The sequence below is a fragment of the Pongo pygmaeus genome, chromosome 20 (assembly GCF_028885625.2).
Source record: "Pongo pygmaeus isolate AG05252 chromosome 20, NHGRI_mPonPyg2-v2.0_pri, whole genome shotgun sequence".
NCBI classification, from domain to species: domain Eukaryota; kingdom Metazoa; phylum Chordata; class Mammalia; order Primates; family Hominidae; genus Pongo; species Pongo pygmaeus.
Window position 1 is genome coordinate 55,495,472 of NC_072393.2, and position 21,757 is coordinate 55,517,228.

A 21,757-nucleotide genomic window follows, 5' to 3' on the forward strand; every position below is an offset into this window, starting at 1 on the left:
AATGAATGTGCCACGGAAAAAGGTCCCATGGAGGATCCCCTGGAAGACCTCGCCAATGAAAGTTCAGATGAGGATGTCCCAGCAGATTTGAAGGCCAAAGAACGCGCCAAGGAAACGTTCCCATGGAGGATACCCTGGTGGAAGACCTCGCCAACGGAAGCTCAGATGAGGAGGCTCCACTGCATTTGAAGGCTGATGAACACACCAAGGAAAAGTTCCCATGGAGGATACCCCATTGGAAGACTTCACCAACAAAAGCTCAGATGACGATGCTCTGATAAATTTGAAGGCTGACAAACGTGCCAACGAAAAAGTTCCCACAGAGGATACCCTCATGGAAGACCTTGCCAATGAAAGATTGCATGAGGAGATGCTGCTGGATTTTGAATGCTGACGAAAGCACCAAGGAAAATGTTCCACGGAAGATACTCTGCTGGAAGACCTCACCAACGAAAGCTTGGATGAGGACACCCCACTGGATCTGAAGGCCGATTAACGCTCCAAGGAAAGGTTCCCACGGAGGATACCCTGGCGGAAGACCTCACTAACAAAAGTTCAGATGAGGATGCTCTGCTGGATCTGAAGGCTGAAGAACCTGCCAAGGAAAAGTTTCCCACAGAGGATACCCTGATGGAAGACCTCACCAACGAAATCTCAGATGAGGATTCCCCGCTGGATCTGAAGGCTGATGAATGTGCCAAAGAAAAGTTTCCCACGGAAGATACCCTAGTGGAAGACCTCGCCAACAAAACCTCAGATGAGGTCACCGCACTGGATTTGAAGGCTGACGATCCTGCCAAGGAAAACGTTCCCATGGAGGATAACCTAGAGGAAGACCTTGCCAACGAAAGTTCAGATGAGGATGCCACACAGCATTTGAAGGCCGATGAATGTGTCTCAGAAAAAGTTCCCATGGAGGAGACCCAGGTGGAAGACTTCACCAACGAAAGCTCACATGAGGAGGCTCCACTGCATTTGAAGGCCGATGAATGCATCAAGGAAAAAGTTCCCACGGAGGATACCCTGGTGGAAGACCTCACCAATGAAAGTTCAGATGAGGATGCCACCCGGCATTTGAAGGCCGACAAACGTGCCTCGGAAAAAGTTCCCAAGGAGGAGACCCTGGTGGAAGACCTCACCAACAAAAACTTGGATGAGGACACCATGCTGGATTTGAAGGCTGATTAACGTGTCAAGGAAAAAGTTCCCATGGAGGATACCCTAGTGGAAGATCTCGCCAACAAAAGCACGGATGAGGATGCCACATGACATTTGAAGGCCGAAGAATGTGCTTAGGAAAAATCTCCCATGGAGGATACCCTGGTAGAAGACCTCACCAACGAAAGCTCAGATGAGGACACTCCACTGCATCTGAAGCCTGACGAACTTGCCAAGGAAAAAGTTCCCACGGAGGATACCCTGGTGGAAGGTCTCACCAACAAAAGCTCAGATGAGGATGCTCCACTGCATCTGAAGGCCGACGAATGCACCGAGGAAAAAGTTCCCACACAGCATCCAGTGAAAGAACTTCCCGATGACATCAAGGAAAAAGCGGCCCCATGTAATGTGAAGGCACCCTAGGGAGTCCAAGCAAATGATTTCAAGGATGACCTGGCGGGGACGGTGATCAGTGAAAAGTCCCCAGAAGCAGCCCTATCTCTTCACAGGGCAATATGAGGCGCCAAGAAAAAAGATTGCTTCGCCATTCTTGTAGCAGAGCTTCCTGGAGAGATGTCCTCAGGGCAAGTGCTGGCCATTGTCACCATGAAAGGCATCAAGGAAAATGGTAGCTCTGAGGACAGCTTCCCTGAAACCAGTAATGACAAAGACTCTTCATGTAGTGGAGACATTCAAGCTTCTGGAGCAGATATGGAAGAGTCCAACCATGCAGATGACCATCAGCATATGCCAACAAGTACTCTCCCAGCACCTGCAGAAAAAGCAATAGAGACGAAGCCTGAAAAGGCAGAAGAAATGTAACCCAGTGAGTTCGAGGAGGATGAGGATGCTGAAGAGCCTGACCTGACCTGTTGTGACCTTTGTTTTTTATGCTAGAAGTCCCTACAGATTTTTTGAACATCTGGAAGGGCCAGGACACAAGACCCCATCCTGGCCCAGCAACCAACTGGATCGTGAGAGTTTTAGGGATTGCACTACTCTCTCTGGACTTTTACATTCTCTTAATTTTTAAAAAAATATTCTTTTCTTTAACCTGTTTTAAGACACAAGCTGTCGTTGTGTCATCATAGTTTACATTTTATTACTCAAATAATTTTTCAATTGTTTTATTAGTTTTTTTGGATCTTTGTCCAGTGCTGTTTGGAGTTTTTGTAGAGTTTTGTAAGCTCAGATGAAAATGCCCCATGGCTTTGGAAGGCTGATGAATGCGCCAAGGAAAAAGGTCCCAGGGAGGATTCCCTAGAAGACCTCGCCAATGAAAGTTCAGATGAGGACGCCCCAGCAGATTTGAAGGCCAAAGAATGCGCCAAGGAAAAGTTCCCACGGAGGATACCCTGGTGGAAGACCTCGCCAATGAAAGCTCAGATGAGGAGGCTCCACTGCATTTGAAGGCCGATGAATGCATCAAGGAAAAAGTTCCCATGGAGGATACCCGGTGGAAGACCTCACCAACGAAAGTTCAGATGAGGATGCCATGCTGCATTTGAAGGCTAATTAACGTGACAAGGAAAACGTTCCCATGGAGGATACCCTAGTGGAAGACCTCGCCAACGAAAGCATGGATGAGGATGCCACATGACATTTGAAGGCCAAAGAACGCGCCTAGGAAAAATCTCCCACAGAGGATACCCTGGTAGAAGACCTCGGCAACGAAAGCTCGGATGAGGATGCTCCACTGCATCTGAAGGCTGACGAACTTGCCAAGGAAAACGTTCCCATGGAGGATACCCTCGTGGAAAATCTCGCCAACAAAAGCTCAGATGAGGATGCTCCACTGCATCTGAAGGCCGACGAATGCACCGAGGAAAAAGTTCCCACACAGCATCCAGTGAAAGAACTTCCCGATGACATCAAGGAAAAGGTGGCCCCATGTAATGTGAAGGCACCCTGGGGAGTCCAGGCAAATGATTTCAAGGATGACCTGGCGGGGACGGTGATCAGTGAAAAGTCCCCAGAAGCAGCCCTGTCTCTTCACAGGGCAAAATGAGGCACCAAGAAAAAAGATTGCTTCACCATTCTTGTAGCAGAGCTTCCTGGAGAGATGTCCTCAAGGCAAGTGCTGGCTGTTGTCACCGCGAAAGGCATCAAGGAAAATGGTAGCTCTGAGGACAGCTTCCCTGAAACCAGTAATGACAAAGACTCTTCATGTAGTGGAGACACTCAAGCTTCTGGAGCAGATATGAAGAGTCCAACCTTGCAGATGACCATCAGCATATGCCAACAAGTACTCTCCCAGCACCTGCAGAAAAAGCAATAGAGACGAAGCCTGAAAAGGCAGAAGAAATGTAACCCAGTGGGTTCGAGGAGGATGAGGATGCTGAAGAGCCTGACCTGACCTGTTGTGACCTTTCTTTTTTATGCTAGAAGTCCCTACAGATTTTTTGAATATCTGGAAGGGCCAGGACACAAGACCCCATCCTGGCCCAGCAACCAACTGGATCATGAGAGTTTTAGGGATTGCACTACTCTCTCTGGACTTTTACATTCTCTTAATTTTTTAAAAAATATTCTTTTCTTTAACCTGTTTTAAGACACAAGCTGTCATTGTGTCATCATAGTTTACATTTTATTACTCAAATAATTTTTCAATTATTAGTTTTTTTGGATCTTTGTCCACTGCTGTTTGGAGTTTTTGTAGAGTTTTGTAAGCTCAGATGAAAATGCCCCATGGCTTTGGAAGGCCGATGAATGCGCCAAGGAAAAAGGTCCCATGGAGGATCCCCTAGAAGACCTCGCCAATGAAAGTTCAGATGAGGACGCCCCAGCAGATTTGAAGGCCGAAAAATGCGCCAAGGAAAAGTTCCCACGGAGGATACCCTGGTGGAAGACCTCACCAATGAAAGCTCAGATGAGGAGGCTCCACTGCATTTGAAGGCCGATGAATGCATCAAGGAAAAAGTTCCCACGGAGGATACCCGGTGGAAGACCTCACCAACGGAAGTTCAGATGAGGATGCCATGCTGCATTTGAAGGCTAATTAACGTGACAAGGAAAAAGTTCCCATGGAGGATACCCTAGTGGAAGACCTTGCCAACGAAAGCATGGATGAGGATGCCACATGATATCTGAAGGCCAAAGAACGTGCCTAGGAAAAATCTCCCACGGAGGATAACCTGGTAGAAGACCTCGCCAACGAAATCTCGGATGAGGATGCTCCACTGCATCTGAAGGCTGACGAACTTGCCAAGGAAAAAGTTCCCACGGAGGATACCCTGGTGGAAAATCTCGCCAACAAAAGCTCAGATGAGGATGCTCCACTGGATCTGAAGCCCGACGAATGCACCGAGGAAAAAGTTCCCACCCAGCATCCAGTGAAAGAACTTCCCGATGACATCAAGGAAAAGGTGGCCCCATGTAATGTGAAGGCACCCTGGGGAGTCCAGGCAAATGATTTCAAGGATGACCTGGCAGGGACGGTGATCAGTGAAAAGTCCCCAGAAGCAGCCCTGTCTCTTCACAGGGCAAAATGAGGCACCAAGAAAAAAGATTGCTTCGCCATTCTTGTAGCAGAGCTTCCTGGAGAGATGTCCTCAGGGCAAGTGCTGGCCGTTGTCACTGCGAAAGGCATCAAGGAAAATGGTAGCTCTGAGAACAGTTTTTCTGAAACCAGTAATGACAAAGACTCTTCATGTAGTGGACACACTCAAGCTTCTGGAGCAGATATGGAAGAGTCCAACCTTGCAGATGACCATCAGCGTATGCCAACAAGTACTCTCCCAGCACCTGCAGAAAAAGCAATAGAGACGAAGCCTGAAAAGGCAGAAGAAATGTAACCCAGTGAGTTCAAGGAGGATGAGGATGCTGAAGAGCCTGACCTGACCTGTTGTGACCTTTGTTTTTTATGCTAGAAGTCCCTACAGATTTTTTGAACATCTGGAAGGGCCAGGACACAAGACCCCATCCTGGCCCAGCAACCAACTGGATCGTGAGAGTTTTAGGGATTGCACTACTCTCTCTGGACTTTTACATTCTCTTAATTTTTAAAAAAATATTCTTTTCTTTAACCTGCTTTAAGATACAAGCTGTCGTTGTGTCATCATAGTTTACATTTTATTACTCAAATAATTTTTCAATTGTTTTACTAGTTTTTTTTTTTGGATCTTTGTCCACTGGTTTTGGAGTTTTTGTAGAATTTTGTAAGCTCAGATGAAAATGCCCCATGGCTTTGGAAGGCCGATGAATGCGCCAAGGAAAAAGGTCCCATGGAGGATTCCCTGGAAGACCTCGCCAATGAAAGTTCAGATGAGGATGCCCCAGCAGATTTGAAGGCCGAAGAACGTGCCAAGGAAAAGTTCCCACGGAGGATACCCTGGTGGAAGACCTCACCAATGAAAGCTCAGATGAGGAGGCTCCACTGCATTTGAAGGCTGACGAACACGCCAAGGAAAAAGTTCCCACGGAGGATACCCCACTGGAAGACCTCGCCAAAAAAAGCTCAGATGACGATGCTCTGATAAATTTGAAGGCTGACAAATGTGCCAAGGAAAAAGTTCCCACGGAGGATACCCTCATGGAAGACCTTGCCAATGAAAGATTGCATGAGGAGACTCCGCTGGATTTTGAAGGCTGACGAACGCACCAAGGAAAATGTTCCCACGGAGGATACTCTGCTGGAAGACCTCACCAACGAAAGTTCAGATGAGGATGCCACACGTCATTTGAAGGCCGACAAACATGCCTCGGAAAAAGTTCCCAAAGAGGAGACCCTGGTGGAAGACCTCACCAACGAAAGCTCGGATGAGGACGCCATGCTGGATTTGAACGCCGATTAATGTGTCAAGGAAAAAGTTCCCATGGAGGATACCCTAGTGGAAGACCTCACCAACGAAAGCACGGATGAGGATGCCACATGACATTTGAAGGCCAAAGAACGTGCCTAGGAAACATCTCCCACGGAGGATACCCTGGTAGAAGCCTTGCCAATGAAAGCTCAGATGAGGATGCTCCACTGCATCTGAAGGCTGACGAACTTGCCAAGGAAAAAGTTCCCAAGGAGGATACCCTGGTGGAAGATCTCGCCAACGAAAGCTCAGATGAGGATGCTCCACAGGATCTGAAGGCTGACGAATGCACCGAGGAAAAAGTTCCTACAGAGCATCCAGTGAAAGAACTTCCCAGTGACATCAAGGAAAAGGTGGCCCCATGTAATGTGAAGGCACCCTGGGGAGTCCAGGCAAAAATGATTTCAAGGATGACCTGGCGGGGACGGTGATCAGTGAAAAGTCCCGAGAAGCAGCCCTATCTCTTCACAGGGCAAAATGAGGCGCCAAGAAAAAAGATTGCTTCGCCATTCTTGTAGCAGAGCTTCCTGGAGAGATGTCCTCAGGGCAAGTGCTGGCCGTTGTCACCGCGAAAGGCATCAAAGAAAATGGTAGCTCTGAGGACAGCTTCCCTGAAACCAGTAATGACAAAGACTCTTCATGTAGTGGAGACACTCAAGCTTCTGGAGCAGATATGGAAGAGTCCAACCATGCAGATGACCATCAGCGTATGCCAACAAGTACTCTCCCAGCACCTGCAGCAAAAGCAATAGAGACAAAGCCTGAAAAGGCAGAAGAAATGTAACCCAGTGAGTTCAAGGAGGATAAGGATGCTGAAGAGGCTGACCTGACCTGTTGCAACCTTTGTTTTTTATGCTAGAAATCTCTATAGATTTCTTGAACACCTGGAAGGGCCGGGACACAAGACCTCACCAGGGCCCAGCAACCATCTGGACCGTGAGAGTTTTGAGGATTTTGCTACTCTCTCTGGACTTTTACATTCTCTTAATTTTTAAAAAAATATTCTTTCTTTAACCTGCTTTAAGACACAAGCTGTCGTTGTGTTATCATAGTTTACATTTTATTACTCAAATAATTTTTCAATTGTTTTACTAGTTTTTTTTGGATCTTTTTCCACTGGTTTTGGAGTTTTTGTAATTTTGATAAATGATCTTTTATGCTTTGTATCATTTTCTTAATGACTTACCTTAGTTTTTATCAAATCCATGGTACAGTAAGTTATATTAAGACATAGTATTTTTATGTTTTTTTAAATTATACTTTGGGTTCTGGGGTACACGCGCAGAACGTGCAGTTTTGTTGCATAGGTGCATGCACCATGGTGGTTTGCTGTACCCATCCATCAGCCCATCACCTGCATTGGGTGTTTCTCCTGATGCTATCCCTCCCCTGACCCCCCACCCCCCACCGACAGATCCTGGTGTGTGATGTTTCCCTTCCTGTGTCCATGTGTTCTCATTGTTCAGCTCCCACTTGAGTGATAACATGCAGTATTTTGTTTTCTACTCTTGTGTTGGTTTGCTGAGAATGATGGTTTCCACCTTCATCCATGTCCCTGCAAAGGACATTAACTCATCCTTTTCTGTGGCTGAATAGTATTCCATGGTGTATATGTGCCACATTTTCTTTATCCAGTCTATCACTGATGGACATTTGGGTTGGTTCCAATTCTTTGCTATTGTGAATAGTGCCGTAATAAACATGCATGTGCCTGTGTCTTTATGATAAAAAAAAAAAAATAGTACAATAAATATCCCTATAGCCTCTTTTCCATAAACCAAAATTTCTTAAGGTTCGCATCATTGGCATGTGGGGCTGGATAATCTTTGTTGTGGGAGCTGCCCTGTGCACTGTCCATCCTGGCTAATGCGGTGAAATCCCGTCTCTAGTAAAAATACAAAAAAATTAGCCAGGCATGGTGGCAGGCGCCTGTAGTCCCAGCTACTCAGAAGGCTGAGGCAGGAGAATGGCGTGAACCCGGGAGGTGGAGCTTGCAATGAGCCGAGATCGTGCCACTGCATCCAGCCTGGGCGACAGAACGAGACTCCATCTCAAAAAAAAAAAAAAACAAAACAAAACAAACAAAAAAAAAAAACAAAGTATGGCCAGGAGTGGTGGCTTACACCTATAATCCCAGCACTTTGGGAGGCCAAGGCGGACAGATCACCTGAGGTCAGGAGTTCGAGACCACCCTGACCAACATGGAGAAACCCCGTCTCTACTAAAAATACAAAATTAGCTGGGTATGGTGGCACATGCCTGTAATCCCAGCTACTTGGGAGGCTGAAGCAGGAAAATCGTTTGAACCCAGGAGGTGGAGGTCACAGTGAGCAAAGATAGCACCATTGCACTACAGCCTGGGCAACAAGAGCGAAATTCCGTCTCAAAAAATAAATAAATAAATAGGCTGGGCATGGTGGCTCATGCCTGTAATCCCAGCACTTTGGGAGGCCAAGGCAGGTGGATCACCTGAGGTCAGGAGGTTGAGACCAGCCTGGCCAACATGGTGAAACCCCGTCTCTACAAAAATACAAAAAATTAGCAGGGCGTGGTGGCGGGCAACTCTAACCCCAGCTACTTGGGAGGCTGAGGTAGGAGAATTGCTTGAATCTGGGAGGCAGATGTTGCAGTGAGCCAAGATTGCGCCACTGCACTCCAGCCAGGCAACAGTGCGAGGCTGCGTCTCCAAAAAAAAAAGAGATAGAGAAGTGGCCTCCTCACCCACACAGGTTGTAACACCCAAAAATCTCTCCAAACTTCGGTTGAGAACCCCTGGCCTAGATTGAGGCTTCTTAACATTTTATCTATTTTTTTTTTATTTCTGAACCATATGACAGTAAATGGCTGACATCATGACACTTCACCCATAAATAATTCAGCAGACACTCCTGAGACTGATATATTCTCCCACAAGACCACACTACCATTTTCTTTTTTTTCTTTTTTTTTTTTTTTGAGACCAAGTCTCACTCTGTCGCCAAGGCACAATCTCGGCTCGCCGCAACCTCCATCTCCTGGGGTCAAGCGATTCTCCTGCCTTAGCCTCCTGAGTACCTGGGATTAAAGGTGCGTGCTACCACTCCCGGCTAATTTTTGTATTTTTAGTAGAGACGGGGTTTCGCCATGTTGGCTAGGCTGGTCTTGAACTCCCGACCTCAGATGATCCGCCCATCTCAGCATCCCAAAGTGCTGGGATTATAGGCGTGAGCGAACACGCCTGGCCCACAGTACCATTTTCACACCCAAGAAAATGTGGCTATCAAACTGTTTTGGGTTTTGTTTGTTTGTTTTGAGGTGGAGTCTCACTCTGTTACTCAGACTGGAGTGCAGTGGTACAATCTCAGGTCACTGCAACCTCCACCTCCCAAATTCAAGAGATTCTCCCACCTCAGCCTCCGCATAGCTGGGATTACAGGCAGACACCACCAAACCTGGCTAATTTTTGTATTTTTAGTAGAGACGGGGTTTCACCATGTTGCCCAGGCTGGTGTCAAACTCCTGACCTCAAGCGATCCGCCCGCCTCAGCCTCCCAAAGTGCTGGGATTACAGGCGTGAGCCACCACACCTGACCTATCAAACTGTTACTGCAGTATTACTTTGCTAGGGCTACTGTAAGAAAGTACCACAAACTGGGTGACTCAAACAGAAATTGATGGTCTGGAGGCTGGATATTCAAGATCAGGATGTCAGCAGGGCTGGTTCCTTCTAAGGCTGTGAGGGACAATCTGGTGATTTGCTGGCCACCTTTGGGGTTCTTTGGTTATGAAAGCCTCATCCTGATCTCTGCCTTCATCTCCATCTGCTGTATTCCCTGTGTGCATTTGTGTCCGAATTTTCCCTTAGCATAACAACACCAGTCACAGGCCAGGCATGATGGCTGGGATCTGTAATCCCAGCACTTCGGGAGGCGGAGGCGGGCGGATCACCTGAGGTCAGGAGTTTGAGACCAACCTGGCCAACATGGTGAAACCCCGTCTCTACTAAAAATGCAAAAATTAGCTGGCATGGTGGCATGCCCCTGTAATCCCAGCTACTCTGGAGGCTGTGGTGGGAGAATCGCTTGAACCCAGGAGGCAGAGGCTGCAGTGAGCCGAGATTGTGACACTGCACTCCAGCCCAGGCTACAGAGCGAGACTCCATCTCAAAAAAAAAAAAAAAAAAAAAAAAAAAAAAGAACACAGTCATGTTGGATTAGGGCCCAACCTAATGACCTCATCTTCACCAATTATATCTGCAATGACCCTAGTTCTAAATAAGGCCACATTCTGAGGTATTAGAGGTTAGAATTTCAAAACATGAATTTGGAGAGGAAACAGTATGGTTGTTTGTTTGTTTTTTAAGACTGGGTCTTGCTCTGTTGCCCAGGCTAGAGTGCAATGGCACAATCTTGACTCACTGCAGCCTCCGCCTCCCAGGTTCAAGTGATTCTCCTGCCTTAGCCTCCCGAGTAGCTGGGATTACATGAGCGCACCAGCACGCCCAGCTAATTTTCTTATTTTTAGTAGAGACAGGATTTTGTCATGTTGGCCAGGATGGTCTCAAACTCCTGACCTCAAGTGATCTGCCCACCTCAGCCTCGCAAAGTGCTGGGATCACACGCATGAGCCACCACGTCCAGCAAGGAGGAAACAATTTAACACATAACAATCTCCTGCACGGCTTCTCAGACCTCGTCTTACTAAAAGGCAGACTGATTCAGCAGGTCTGAGTGGGGTGGGACCTATTAATTTGCATACCTAACAACAGCAGCCCACCCTTTGAATTGCAAGAACCAAATAGACACTTAGTCCATATTCAAACTTTCTCCCTGGACTCAAAGCTGTCCTTGAAAGCTTTTATTTATTTATTTATTTTCCTTGAGATGGTCTCGCTCTGTTGCCCAGGCTGGAGTGCAGCGACGCGATCTCAGCTCATTGCAAGCTCCGCCTCCCGGGTTCACGCCAGTCTCCTGCCTCAGCCTCCCGAGTAACTGGGACTACAGGCGCCCGCCACCATGCCCGGCTAATTTTTTTTGTATTTTTAGTAGAGACAGGGTTTCACCGTGTTAGCCAGGATGGTCTCGATCTCCTGACCTCGTGATCCACCCGCCTCAGCCTCCCAAAGTGCTGAGATTACAGGCATGAACCACTGCACCTAGCCCCTTGAAAGCTTTTGATTCAGGATCAATGAAGGATCACACATTGCATTTATGGTCATGAGTCTTCAGTAAACCCAAGAGCTTTTAGTCCTAAAGTGATTTGTACATTTAAAACTGCTATCCTCTAAACCTCAGAGAGGATTTAATCCTAAAGTGCTCTATAATCCCAACAGGCATTATAATCCCTGAAGTGCTCTATTACCCAACAAATTTTCCAATCCCAAAGCATTCTATAAACCTCAGAGTATTTTTAATCCTTAAGTGTAAACCCAAGTGCTTTGTAAACCTCAAACAGGGCTTTTGAACCCACAAAGCATTCTGTCATCTGCAAAGTGGGCTGAATAGGTCAGTGGGGACTGACCATCCTGGGGTGCTGTTTGGAGTATGAGAGGGTCTCCTTGTTCTTCCTCCCCAGGTACCCAGGATGGAGAAGGAAGCCCTGGTACCCATCCAGAAGGCCATGGACAGCTTCCACACAGAACTCCATCCCCGGGTGGCCTTCTGGATCATTAAGCTGCCACGGTGGAGGTCCCACCAGGATGCCCTGGAGGGCGGCCACTGGCTCAGTGAGAAGCGACACCGCCTGCAGGCCATCCGGGATGGACTCCGCAAGGGGACCCGCAAGGACATCCTAGAAGAGGGGACCGAGAGCTCCTCCCACTCCAGGCTGTCCCCCCGAAAGACGCACTTACTGTACATCCTCAGGCCCTCTCGGCAGCTGTAGGGGTGGGGACCGGGGAGCACCTGCCTGTAGCCCCCATCAGACCCTGCCCCAAGCACCATATGGAAATAAAGTTCTTTCTTACATCTAACAACACCATCTCCTTTCACAATTTATCCCCAACCGCCTGCCAACCAGGCCATGGCAAAGGCCCCCAGTCACAGCTCTGAGCATGACAGCTGGCTGTGCTAGCTCTTGTCTAAGTCTCCAAGGCTTGGTTTTCTCATTCAGGCATTGTCTGTGCTCTAGCCCCATCTGTCCACTCAGCACCCAACCCTGTCACCTCCAGCCCTGTCTGCACTCCCAACTCTCAGCTCTTTTTTTTTTTTTTTTTTTTTTTTGAGAACAGGGTCTCACTCTGCTACCCAGGCTGGAGTGCAGTGGTGCAATCACAGCTTACTGCAGCCTTGACCTCCCAGGCTCAGGTGATCCTCTCACCTCAGCCTCCTGAGTAGCTGGTACCACAGGCGTGCACCACCACACCCAGCTAATTGTTGTATTATTTAACATAGGGATCTCCCTATGTTGCTCAGGCTGGTCTTGAACTCCTGGGCTCAAGCAATCCTCCCACCTCGGCCTCTCAAAGTGCTGGGATTACAGGCTTGAGCCACTGTGCCCGGCCCCCAACTCTTTCACTCCAGTCCTCTCTACTTGGCCCCCGTACTGTTACTGCCATCACAAATGGGCACAAACTTGGCAACTTAAAACAACACAAATGCATTATTTCACATATCATCCTGGTCAGAAATCCAGGATGGCTCCGCCGGCCCTCAGCTCTGGGTTTCACAGGGTGTCAGCCACCCGAGCTCTCATTGGGAGGCTCTGGGAAGAAGCTGCTTTCAAGCTCATTCAGATTTTCTGCAGAATCGAGTTCCTGGGCTTGTGAGACTGAGGTATCCACGTTCTCACTGGCTGTCAGCTGGGGGCCACCCACCCTTAACTCCAAGAGGTCTCTCTCCAGTTACTGCAGGTGGACCTGACATCCCAGAGCCACAGCCCAGTATCATGGCAGGACTCTGACATCCCCTTGTGTCCCATCTCTGGTATGCCTTCCTCTTCTGGCAGACAGTCCCTTGCTTTGAAGGGCTCATGTGATTGGACTGGACCTACCGGGACAACATATTTACAGTTTTCAGGAATTAGGGGGTGACCATCTTTGGGGGACCACTATCCAGCCCCACTCAGGTCCTTCCCATGTCATCTCCAGCCTCGACTCTGTGGTGTCCACACCCACCTATCCTTGTCTTCATCTTCTCATTCCCTGACTCCCCCCTGACGGACGGACTCCATCTCCAACTTGCTATTTCTCTCTCTTTGTCCCTCTAACTGACCCTCCCTGCTCACCACCTCAAACTCCCTCACTTCCAGGCCTGATGCCTCGTCCAAACTTGGAAGCTCACAGAGCTCGCCTTTGGTGGTCTGTCCACTTTGTCCTTCCCCAGAGCATTTCCTGTCCCCTCTGAGAATCCTCTGTCATGACCCATCAAGGAGAAAGCTGATCTGATCCTCCCCAGTGCTGAGTCCCATCTAGGACCCAGACACGGCATATACTCTCTCCCTTGAAGCCCAAGCTGAGCGCTGGATCACCCCATAGACTCACACACTCAGGAATCCAACAGTGAGTACAATGAATACAAGTCAACTTTCTTTTTTTTTTTTTTTTTTTTTTTTGAGACAGTCTCGCTCTGTCGCCCAGGCTGGAGTGCAGTGGCATGATCTCAGCTCACTGCAATCTCTGCCACCACCCAAGTTCAAGTGATTCTCATGCCTCAACCTCCCAAGTAGCTGGGACTACAGGTGCTCGCCACCACGCCCAGCTAATTTTTGTATTTTTAATAGAGATGGGGTTTTACCATTTGGGCCAGGCTAATTTCAAAATCCCAACCTCAGGTGATCTGCCTGCCTCAGCCTCTCAAAGTGCTGAGATTACAGGCGTGAGCCACCACGCCTGGCCAAGTTTGGCTGCTTCTAAGGCCTCTCTCCTTGGCTTGAGGATGGCTGCTTTCTCACTGTATCCTCGCATTGTTTTTTTGTTTTGTTTTTCTGTTTTTGAGAGAGTCTCACTCTGTCGCCCAGGCTGGATGGAGTGCAGTGGCGTGATCTCCACCTTCCAAGTTCAAGAGATTCTTCTGTCTCAGCCTCCCAAGTAGCTGGGACTACAGGCACACGCTATCATGCCCGGCTAATTTTTGTATTTTTTAGTAGAGACGGGGTTTCACCATATTGGCCAGGCTGGTCTTGAGCTCCTAACCTCGTGATCCACCCACCTCGGCCTCCCAAAGTGCTGGGATGACAGGCGTGAGCCACTGCACCCGGCCCACATTGGCTTTTATTTGCAATTCCAGAATAGGGCAGTACCTCATTCTATAAAGTAAAATGAGTGTTCCCATGAGCCGAGCAGAGAAGGGTGGTTTACCATCTCGGCTCACTGCAATCTCTACCTCCCGGGTTCAAGCGATTCTCCTGCCTCAGCCTCCCGAGTAGCTGGGATTAAAGGCTCCTGCTGCCACACCCAGCTAATTTTTGTATTTTTAGTAGAGACGGGGTTTCACCATGTTGGCCAGGCTGGTCTTGAACCACTGACCTCAAGTGATCCGCCTACCTCAGCCTCCCAAAGTGCTGGGATTACAGGCGTGAGCCACCGCACCCAGCTAATTTTTGTATTTTTAGTAGAGACAGGATTTCATCATATTGGCCAGGCTGGTCTCAAACTCCTGACCTCAAGTGATCCACCCACCTCAGCCTCCCAAAGTGCTGGGATTACAGGCGTGAGCTACTGTGCCCGGCCAGGGATTACATTTCTTTTTTTTAAATTTTTTATTACAGAACAATTATTATCTGTCATCAAACTGTCCTTTCAGATTCATTTTGAATAACTCCTTTCTTTTTTTTTTTCTTTGAGATGGGAGTCTTGCTCTGTTGCCCAGGCTGGAGTGCAGTGGTGCCATCTCGGCTCACTGCAATCTTTGCCTCCTGGGTTCAAGTGATTCTCCTGCCTCAGCCTCCTGAGTAGCTGGGACTACAGGCGCCCGCCACCATGCCCGGCTAATTTTTTGTATTTTTAGTAGAGACAAGGTTTCACCATGTTAGCCAGGATGGTCTCCATCTCCTGACCTCGTGATCCGCCCGCCTCGGCCTCCCAAAGTGCTGGGATTACAGGCATGAACCACCGTGCCCAGCCCCAATTGGTCATTTCAAAGTTACTTTACTTGTGGCCAGGTGTGGTGGCTCACGCCTGTACCCCAGCACTTCAGAAGGCTGATGCGGGTGGATCACCTGAGGTCAGGTGTTCGAGACTAGCCTGGCCAACACGGTGAAACCACATCTCTACTAAAAATACAAAAAATTAGCCGGGCATGGCGGTGGGTGCCTGTAATCCCAGCTACTCGGGAGGCTGAGGCAGAAAAATTGCTTGAACCCAGGAGGCGAAGGTTGCAGTGAGCCGAGATCGCACCACTGTCACTCCAGCCTGGGTGACAGAGCAAGACTCCGTCTCAAAAAACAAACAAACAAAGTTACTTTACTTGTAAATGTTAAAACAGAGGGGACTTCCTTACCATGCTAGCTAGAAGATGTGGCTATTATCTCTCTCTCCTGTCTCCCTTAAATTCTCAGAGGTCATATCACTTAGTTTCAGCTTGCTGACGTGGAACTGTAACATAAGTGACTCTGCTCGTCTCTTGGGCCTAGTGCAGGAGCTCAGTCCAAACCAATGGCTTCCTATAAAATTTACTTAACAAGGCAAATCTACAGAGACAGAAAGCAGATTCATGGTTATGTGGGGCTTCACGGAATGGAAGGTTGAGTTAGGGATAATGGCTAAGAGATGTGGGGCTTTGTTTTGGAGTGATGAAAATGTTCTAAAATTAATTGTGATGATTGTAGAACTCTGCGAGTATACTGAAAACCACTGAATTATACACTTTAAATGGGTAAATTATGTGGTGTGTGAATGATAACTCAATAAAACTGTTAAAACAATTAGTTAATTAATAACTCTATTAAACAGTTTACCCTGAACAACTCAGGGTTTAGGGGACTAACCCCCTGTGAGGTAAAAAATCTGAAGATCAATTTTGACTCCCCAAAAACTTAATGACTAATAGCGTGCTACTGACCAGAAGCTTTACATAAACAGTAGATGAACACATATATTTTATGATACATGTTTTTGGGTTTTTTTTTTGATACAGGATCTTGCCCTGTCCCCCAGGGTGGAGTGCAGAGGCACAATCATAGCGCACTCCAGCCTTGAGCCCCTGGTTCAAGCGACCCCCTCCTCAGCCTCCCAGGTAGGCAGGACCACAGGTAAGGCTCTCACAACCACACCTGGCTAATTTTTGTATTTTTAGTAGAGATGAGGGTTTCACCATGTTGCCCAGGGGTGTCTCCAATTCCTAGGCTCAAGTGATCAGCCCACCTTGGCGGCCCAAATTTCTGGGATTACAGGCGTGAGCCACCATGCCTGGCTGTGTTATATGTATTATATACTACAGTCAAACAATAAAGTGAGCTAGAGAAAAGAAAACGTTATTAAGGAAATCAGAGGAAGTTAGGAGAGGGTTAAAAAAAGTAAAATCGCCGGGCACGGTGGCTCATGCCTGTAACCCCAGCACTTTTGGAGGCTGAGGCGGGAGGACCACCTGAGGTCAGGACTTTGAGACCAGCCTGACCAACATGGTGGAACCCCATCTCCACTAAAAATACAAAAGTTAGCTGAGCGTGGTGGTGCATGCCTGTAATCCCAGCTACATGGGATTGTTCAAGGATGAACTGTATAAGTCACAATGGATCTGCTTCTCTGATCAAACTCTAAATGATAAAGCATTATTCAGCTTGTTGAAGTCTGCCAATCTAAAAAGGGTAGTTTCCTGTTGCTTTAATTGGAATGTTTCTGGTTACTAATCTTTTGAGCTCCTTATCACATATTTGTTAGTTTTTTGGATTTCCCCTTCTGTAAATTGCCTGCTTTTCTGTAAATTCTTGGTCATTTTTTTCCATTGGGTTATCTTTTTCTTTTTGATTTGTAGGAGTTCCTTCAATCACCTACCTTTTAAACCCTTGTCAATTTTATTTTTTTAATTTTATTTATTTATTTTTTTTGAGACGGAGTCTCATTCTGTTGCCCAGGCTGGAGTGTAGTGGTGCGATCTCAGCTCACCACAACCTCCACCTCCCAGATTCAAGCTATTCTCCTGCCTCAGCCTCCCAAGTAGTTGGGATTATAGGCATGCTCCACCACATCTGGCTATTTTTGTATTTTTAGTACAAAAATACAAAATCTGTTGGCCAGGCCGGTCTCAAACTCCTGACCTCAGGTGATCTGCCTGCCTTGGCCTCCCAAAGTGCTGGGATTACAGGCATGAGCCACCACGCCCAGCCCTTGGTCAATTTTAGACACTGCAAATATCTTCCACTGGTCCATCATCTCATCTCTCATGATCTTGGCCCTTGGGATCCTTGATGAATAGAAACCCTTAATACTGATGTAATCAAATTAATTTTTTTGACTTATGATTCATCCTTTTGGGATCCCTAAAAGAAGTCATTAATTCTTTCCTACGTTTTCTTTTATTAACTTTATAGTTTTACCTTTTGCATTTAGTGCTTTACTAGCAGCTGGTCTCCACTTTACATTATTATGTTATAGAGGAGGAGGGGGCCTGAAAGCCTCTCAGTGCTCAAGATCTTTGAAGACTTAACTGGGCATTAGCTCAATTAGAGAGGAAGAAAGCAATAGAGGATAGGGATGGACCACTATCTCCTGGGCCTCGCTTCCCCCAAGAAAATCCCATGGACCCACCCACAACCACTACATCTCAGACTATTTCAGCATCTTCCTCCCAGTGGCTTCACACACCTGGGTGAGACCCCCAACATCTACTCAGTTACCAGGTCTGGTATTCCCTGATATTATCCTGATTTTTTGACTGGAAAAAAAGTGTTAATTTATAAGACTTTGGGTTTTTTTGGCAGGGGAGGGGGACAGGGGATGGAGTCTCACTTTGTCGCCCAGGCTGGAGTGTAGTGGTGTGATCTCAGCTCACTGCAACCTCTGCCTCCTGGGCTCAGGTGATCCTCCCACCTCAGCCTCCTGAGTAGCTGGGACCACAGGCATATGCCACCATGCCTGGTTAATTTTTGTAAATTTTTTTTGTAGAAATGCAGTTTCTCCATGTTACCCAGGCTGGTCTTCAGCTCCTGGGCTCAAGCGATCTGCCTGCCTCAGCTTCCCAAAGTCCTGGGATTACAGGCATGAATCAATGTGCCCAGACCCCCAACACTATTCTAAGCAGTGGGGATTAAGCAGTGAATAAACAATGCCCCAGCATCATGGGATTTGGTGGGGGAGAGAAACAATAAATATGTATCAAGCAATGGCAAATGCTGTGAAGAATAAAGCAATATGAGGCAGAAAGGAAGTTCCAAGGGGACCGAGCTCATCTTAGATAGGGTAGTCTCTCTGATATACACACATAGGGAGGCACTCTGATATATACACAGAGACTGAACTGGGGTAATGGAGCAAATCCTGTCCATGGCAAATCTGGAGAAAGAGACTTTCAGGCTGAGGGAACAGCAAGTGCAAAGGTCCTGAGGTTGGAAATGGCTTGGCTTGATCAAAAACAAGGAGGCCAAGGTGGACAGAGCAGTTATTTACGGAGATAAATAGGGGATAAGATCACAAAAGTAGATGTAAGGTACGGGAGAGCAGACCATGCAGGGTCTTTGGGGCATAGTGAGGAGTTTTTATGTTATTCTATTTAAAACGGGAAGTGAGCTAAGTGTTACAATTAAAGAAGTAACATATATGTATTTACTCATCAAAAAGATTATCCAGACTTTTGCTTGCCACTATGATGGAATAGGTAGTAGCTGACTAACTCCCCACCAAAAAATATAAAAGCTGAATACAAGCTGGGCACGATGGTTCACATCTGTAATCCCAACACTTTGGGAGGCTGAGGCAGGTGGATCACCTGAGGTCAGGAGTTCAAGACCAGTTTGGCCAATATGGTGAAACTCTGTCTCCACTGAAAATACAAAAATTAGTTGGGCATGGTGGCAGCCACCTGTAGTCCCAGCTACTCGGGAGACTGAGGCATAAGAGTCATTTGAACACGGGAAACAGGGTTTCACCATATTAGCAAGGCTGGTCTTGAACTCCTGACCTTGTGATCCACCCATCTCAGCCTCCCAAAGTGCTGGGATTACAGGCATGAGCCAATGCGCCCAGCCAAGGAAATTAAATTCTTTCCAAGGGACGATAATACCATCCAATTTTTATATTTTAATTTAAAAATTACCAGTCTTGCCAGGAAACAAGACCAAATGACAGAAAACCAAGAGAAAAAAATATACACTAGAAGTATGTACCCAAAGGTGATCCAGATATTAGAGTTCTCAGATACAGGCTTTCAAATAACTCTAATATGTTCCCCAAAAATAGATGAAAAGATGGATAATTTCATCAGAGAACTGGAATCTAAGGAGGAGGGAGAATCCAATATAAATTCTAGAGCTTAAAAATAAATTAATTAAAATAAAAATTCAGTAGATTAGTCCCACAGCAGGTTAGACACACTGGAAAACAGATCAATAGAAAAGATCTAGATTAAATTACACAGAAATAGGGTAGAAAATACATTAAAAACATATGAGACATACAGGTCATGGTTAAAAGGTCTAAGAAATACATACTAGAGTCCTAGAAGAGAGGAAAAAGACAATGAGAAGGAAGCAATACTAAAGAACTCCTGGGCAAGAATTTTACAAAATTGATGAAAGACATCAACTCACAGATCCAAGGTGGGAGGACTGCTTGAGCCTGGGAGGTGGAGGTTGCAGTCAGTCAAGAATGTGCCACTGTACTCCAGCCTGGGTAACAGAGTGAGACCCTGTTTCCAAAAAAAACAAAAAAAAGGCAGAACGTTGATAATTGCTAAAGCTATGTGTTAGGTATATATGGGTTCATTATGTTTACTTTATGTATGTTTGAGATTTTTTTAATACTGTATAAAGATATTTTTAAGTAACTGACACTAAATACTCCAAATAAAAGGCACAGATTTTCTGATCTACAACTACATGCAACAACATGGTTGACTCTTATACGACATTTAACAAAAGAACCAGAAACAAAAATGTTTCTGTATGGTTTTATTTATTCTGAATAAGAAAACAAATAAAGCTTATCTATGCCATTAGAAATTGGGGTAGGCCAGGCACAGTGGCTCATGCGTGTAATCCCAGCACTTTGGGAGGCTGAGGTGGGCGGATCACCTGAGGTCAGGAGTTCGAGAGCAGCCTGGCCAACATGGTGAAACCCCATCTCTACTGAAAATACAAAAATGAGCCAGATACGGTGGCACATGCCTGTAATCCCAGCTACTCGGAGGCTGAGGCACGAGAATCACTTGAACCCAGGAGGCAGAGTCTGCAGTAAGACGAGACTGCGCCACTGCACTCCAGCCTGGGCCACAGAAGGACACTTTGTCTCAAAAAAAAAAAAAAGAAAAAGAAAAGAAATTAGGGTAAAAGTTACCCCTAGGAGAGTAGGGACTGGAAGGAGCCATGAGGAAGAGTCTTGGAGGCAGGTAGTATGTTGTATCTTGATCTGGGTTTAGATAACACAGATGTGTTCAATTTCTGAAAATTCATAAAGCTTATCACTTATGATCTATGGACTGTTCTGTATAAATATTACACTTCACTAAGAGTTTTGGTAAAGTCAAAAATCGGCAGTCAGCATAAAAACAAAACCCAACTATATGCTGTCACAAGAGACATGCCTTAAATATAAGCACACAAGAAGATGGAAAGTTACAGGATGAAAAAGATACCCTATATAAACACTAACCAAAGAAAGCTGGAGCAATCTCTACATCAAAGTAGCCATTAAGGCAAAAAGCATTGCTAGAAGTAAAAAACGACATTTCAAGGTAATAAAGGGGTCAAGTCACCAGGAGGATATAACCATTCTAAATCTGTATGCATTTAATAATATAGCTTCAACATATATAAAGCAAAAATGACAGAACTGAAAAGAGAGATGGAAAAATCCACAGTCATTCAGTACAAGAAGCAAACAGTGAAGATATTAAAGATTTGAACAGCATGATTGACAAATTTGACCTGACATAGCTGACCTGCAGGATACACACTCTGTTCTTTTCCTTTTTTTTTTTTTTTTTTGAAACAGAGTTTCACCCTTGTTGCCCATGCTGGAGTCCAGTGGCACAATCTCAGCTCATTGCAACCTCTGCCTCCCAGGTTCAAGCAATTCTCCTGCCTCAGCCTCCTGAGTAGCTGGGAAGACAGGCGTGTACCACCATGCCTGACGAATTTTTTTTATTTTTAGTAGAGATGGGGTTTCACCATGTTGGCCAGGATGGTCTCGAACTCCCAACCTCAGGTGATCCACCGGCCTCAGCCTCCCAAAGTGCTGGGATTACAGGCGTGAGCCACCACGCCTGGCCTTTTTTTTTTTTTCTTTTTTTTTGAGATGGAGTCTCGCTCTGTCTTGCCCAGGCTGTAGTGCAGTGGCGCGATCTCAGCTCACTGCAGCCTCCACCTCCTCGGTTCAAGCAATTCTGCCTCAGCCTCCTGAGTAGCTGGGATTACAGGCACATGCCACCACATCTGGCTAATTTTGTATTTTTAGTAGAGACGGGCTTTCACCATGTTGGCCAGGCTGGTCTTGAACTCCTGAACTCAGGTGATCCGCCCAACTTGGCCTTCCAAAGTGCTGGGATTACAGGTATGAGCCACCACACCCAGCCACTCTTTTCAAATATACATGAAGCATTTGCTAAAATAGACCAAATCGTGGACTATAAAGCAAATCTCAACAAATGTCAAAGAAATGAAATAATATAGAGTATGTTTGTATGTTTTCTGACCACAGTGAATTAAGTAGGAAGCAATAATAAAAAGAT

At 46.5% G+C, this 21,757-nt stretch overlaps 1 protein-coding gene across 7 annotated transcripts in view; it reads left to right on the forward strand.

The window, feature by feature from the left end:
- DKKL1 (dickkopf like acrosomal protein 1) overlaps window positions 1-11,910 on the forward strand; it is a 22,887-nt gene extending 10,977 nt beyond the window's left edge. For all 7 annotated transcript variants that reach the window (XM_054466387.2, XM_054466384.2, XM_054466386.2 and 4 more), the window contains exon 5: window positions 11,514-11,910. In XM_054466387.2, the coding sequence (XP_054322362.2) occupies window positions 11,514-11,822 (309 nt within the window). In that variant the 3' untranslated portion in view covers window positions 11,823-11,910. The remainder of the gene's footprint in view (window positions 1-11,513) is intronic.
- Window positions 11,911-21,757: the final 9,847 nt, after the last annotated feature.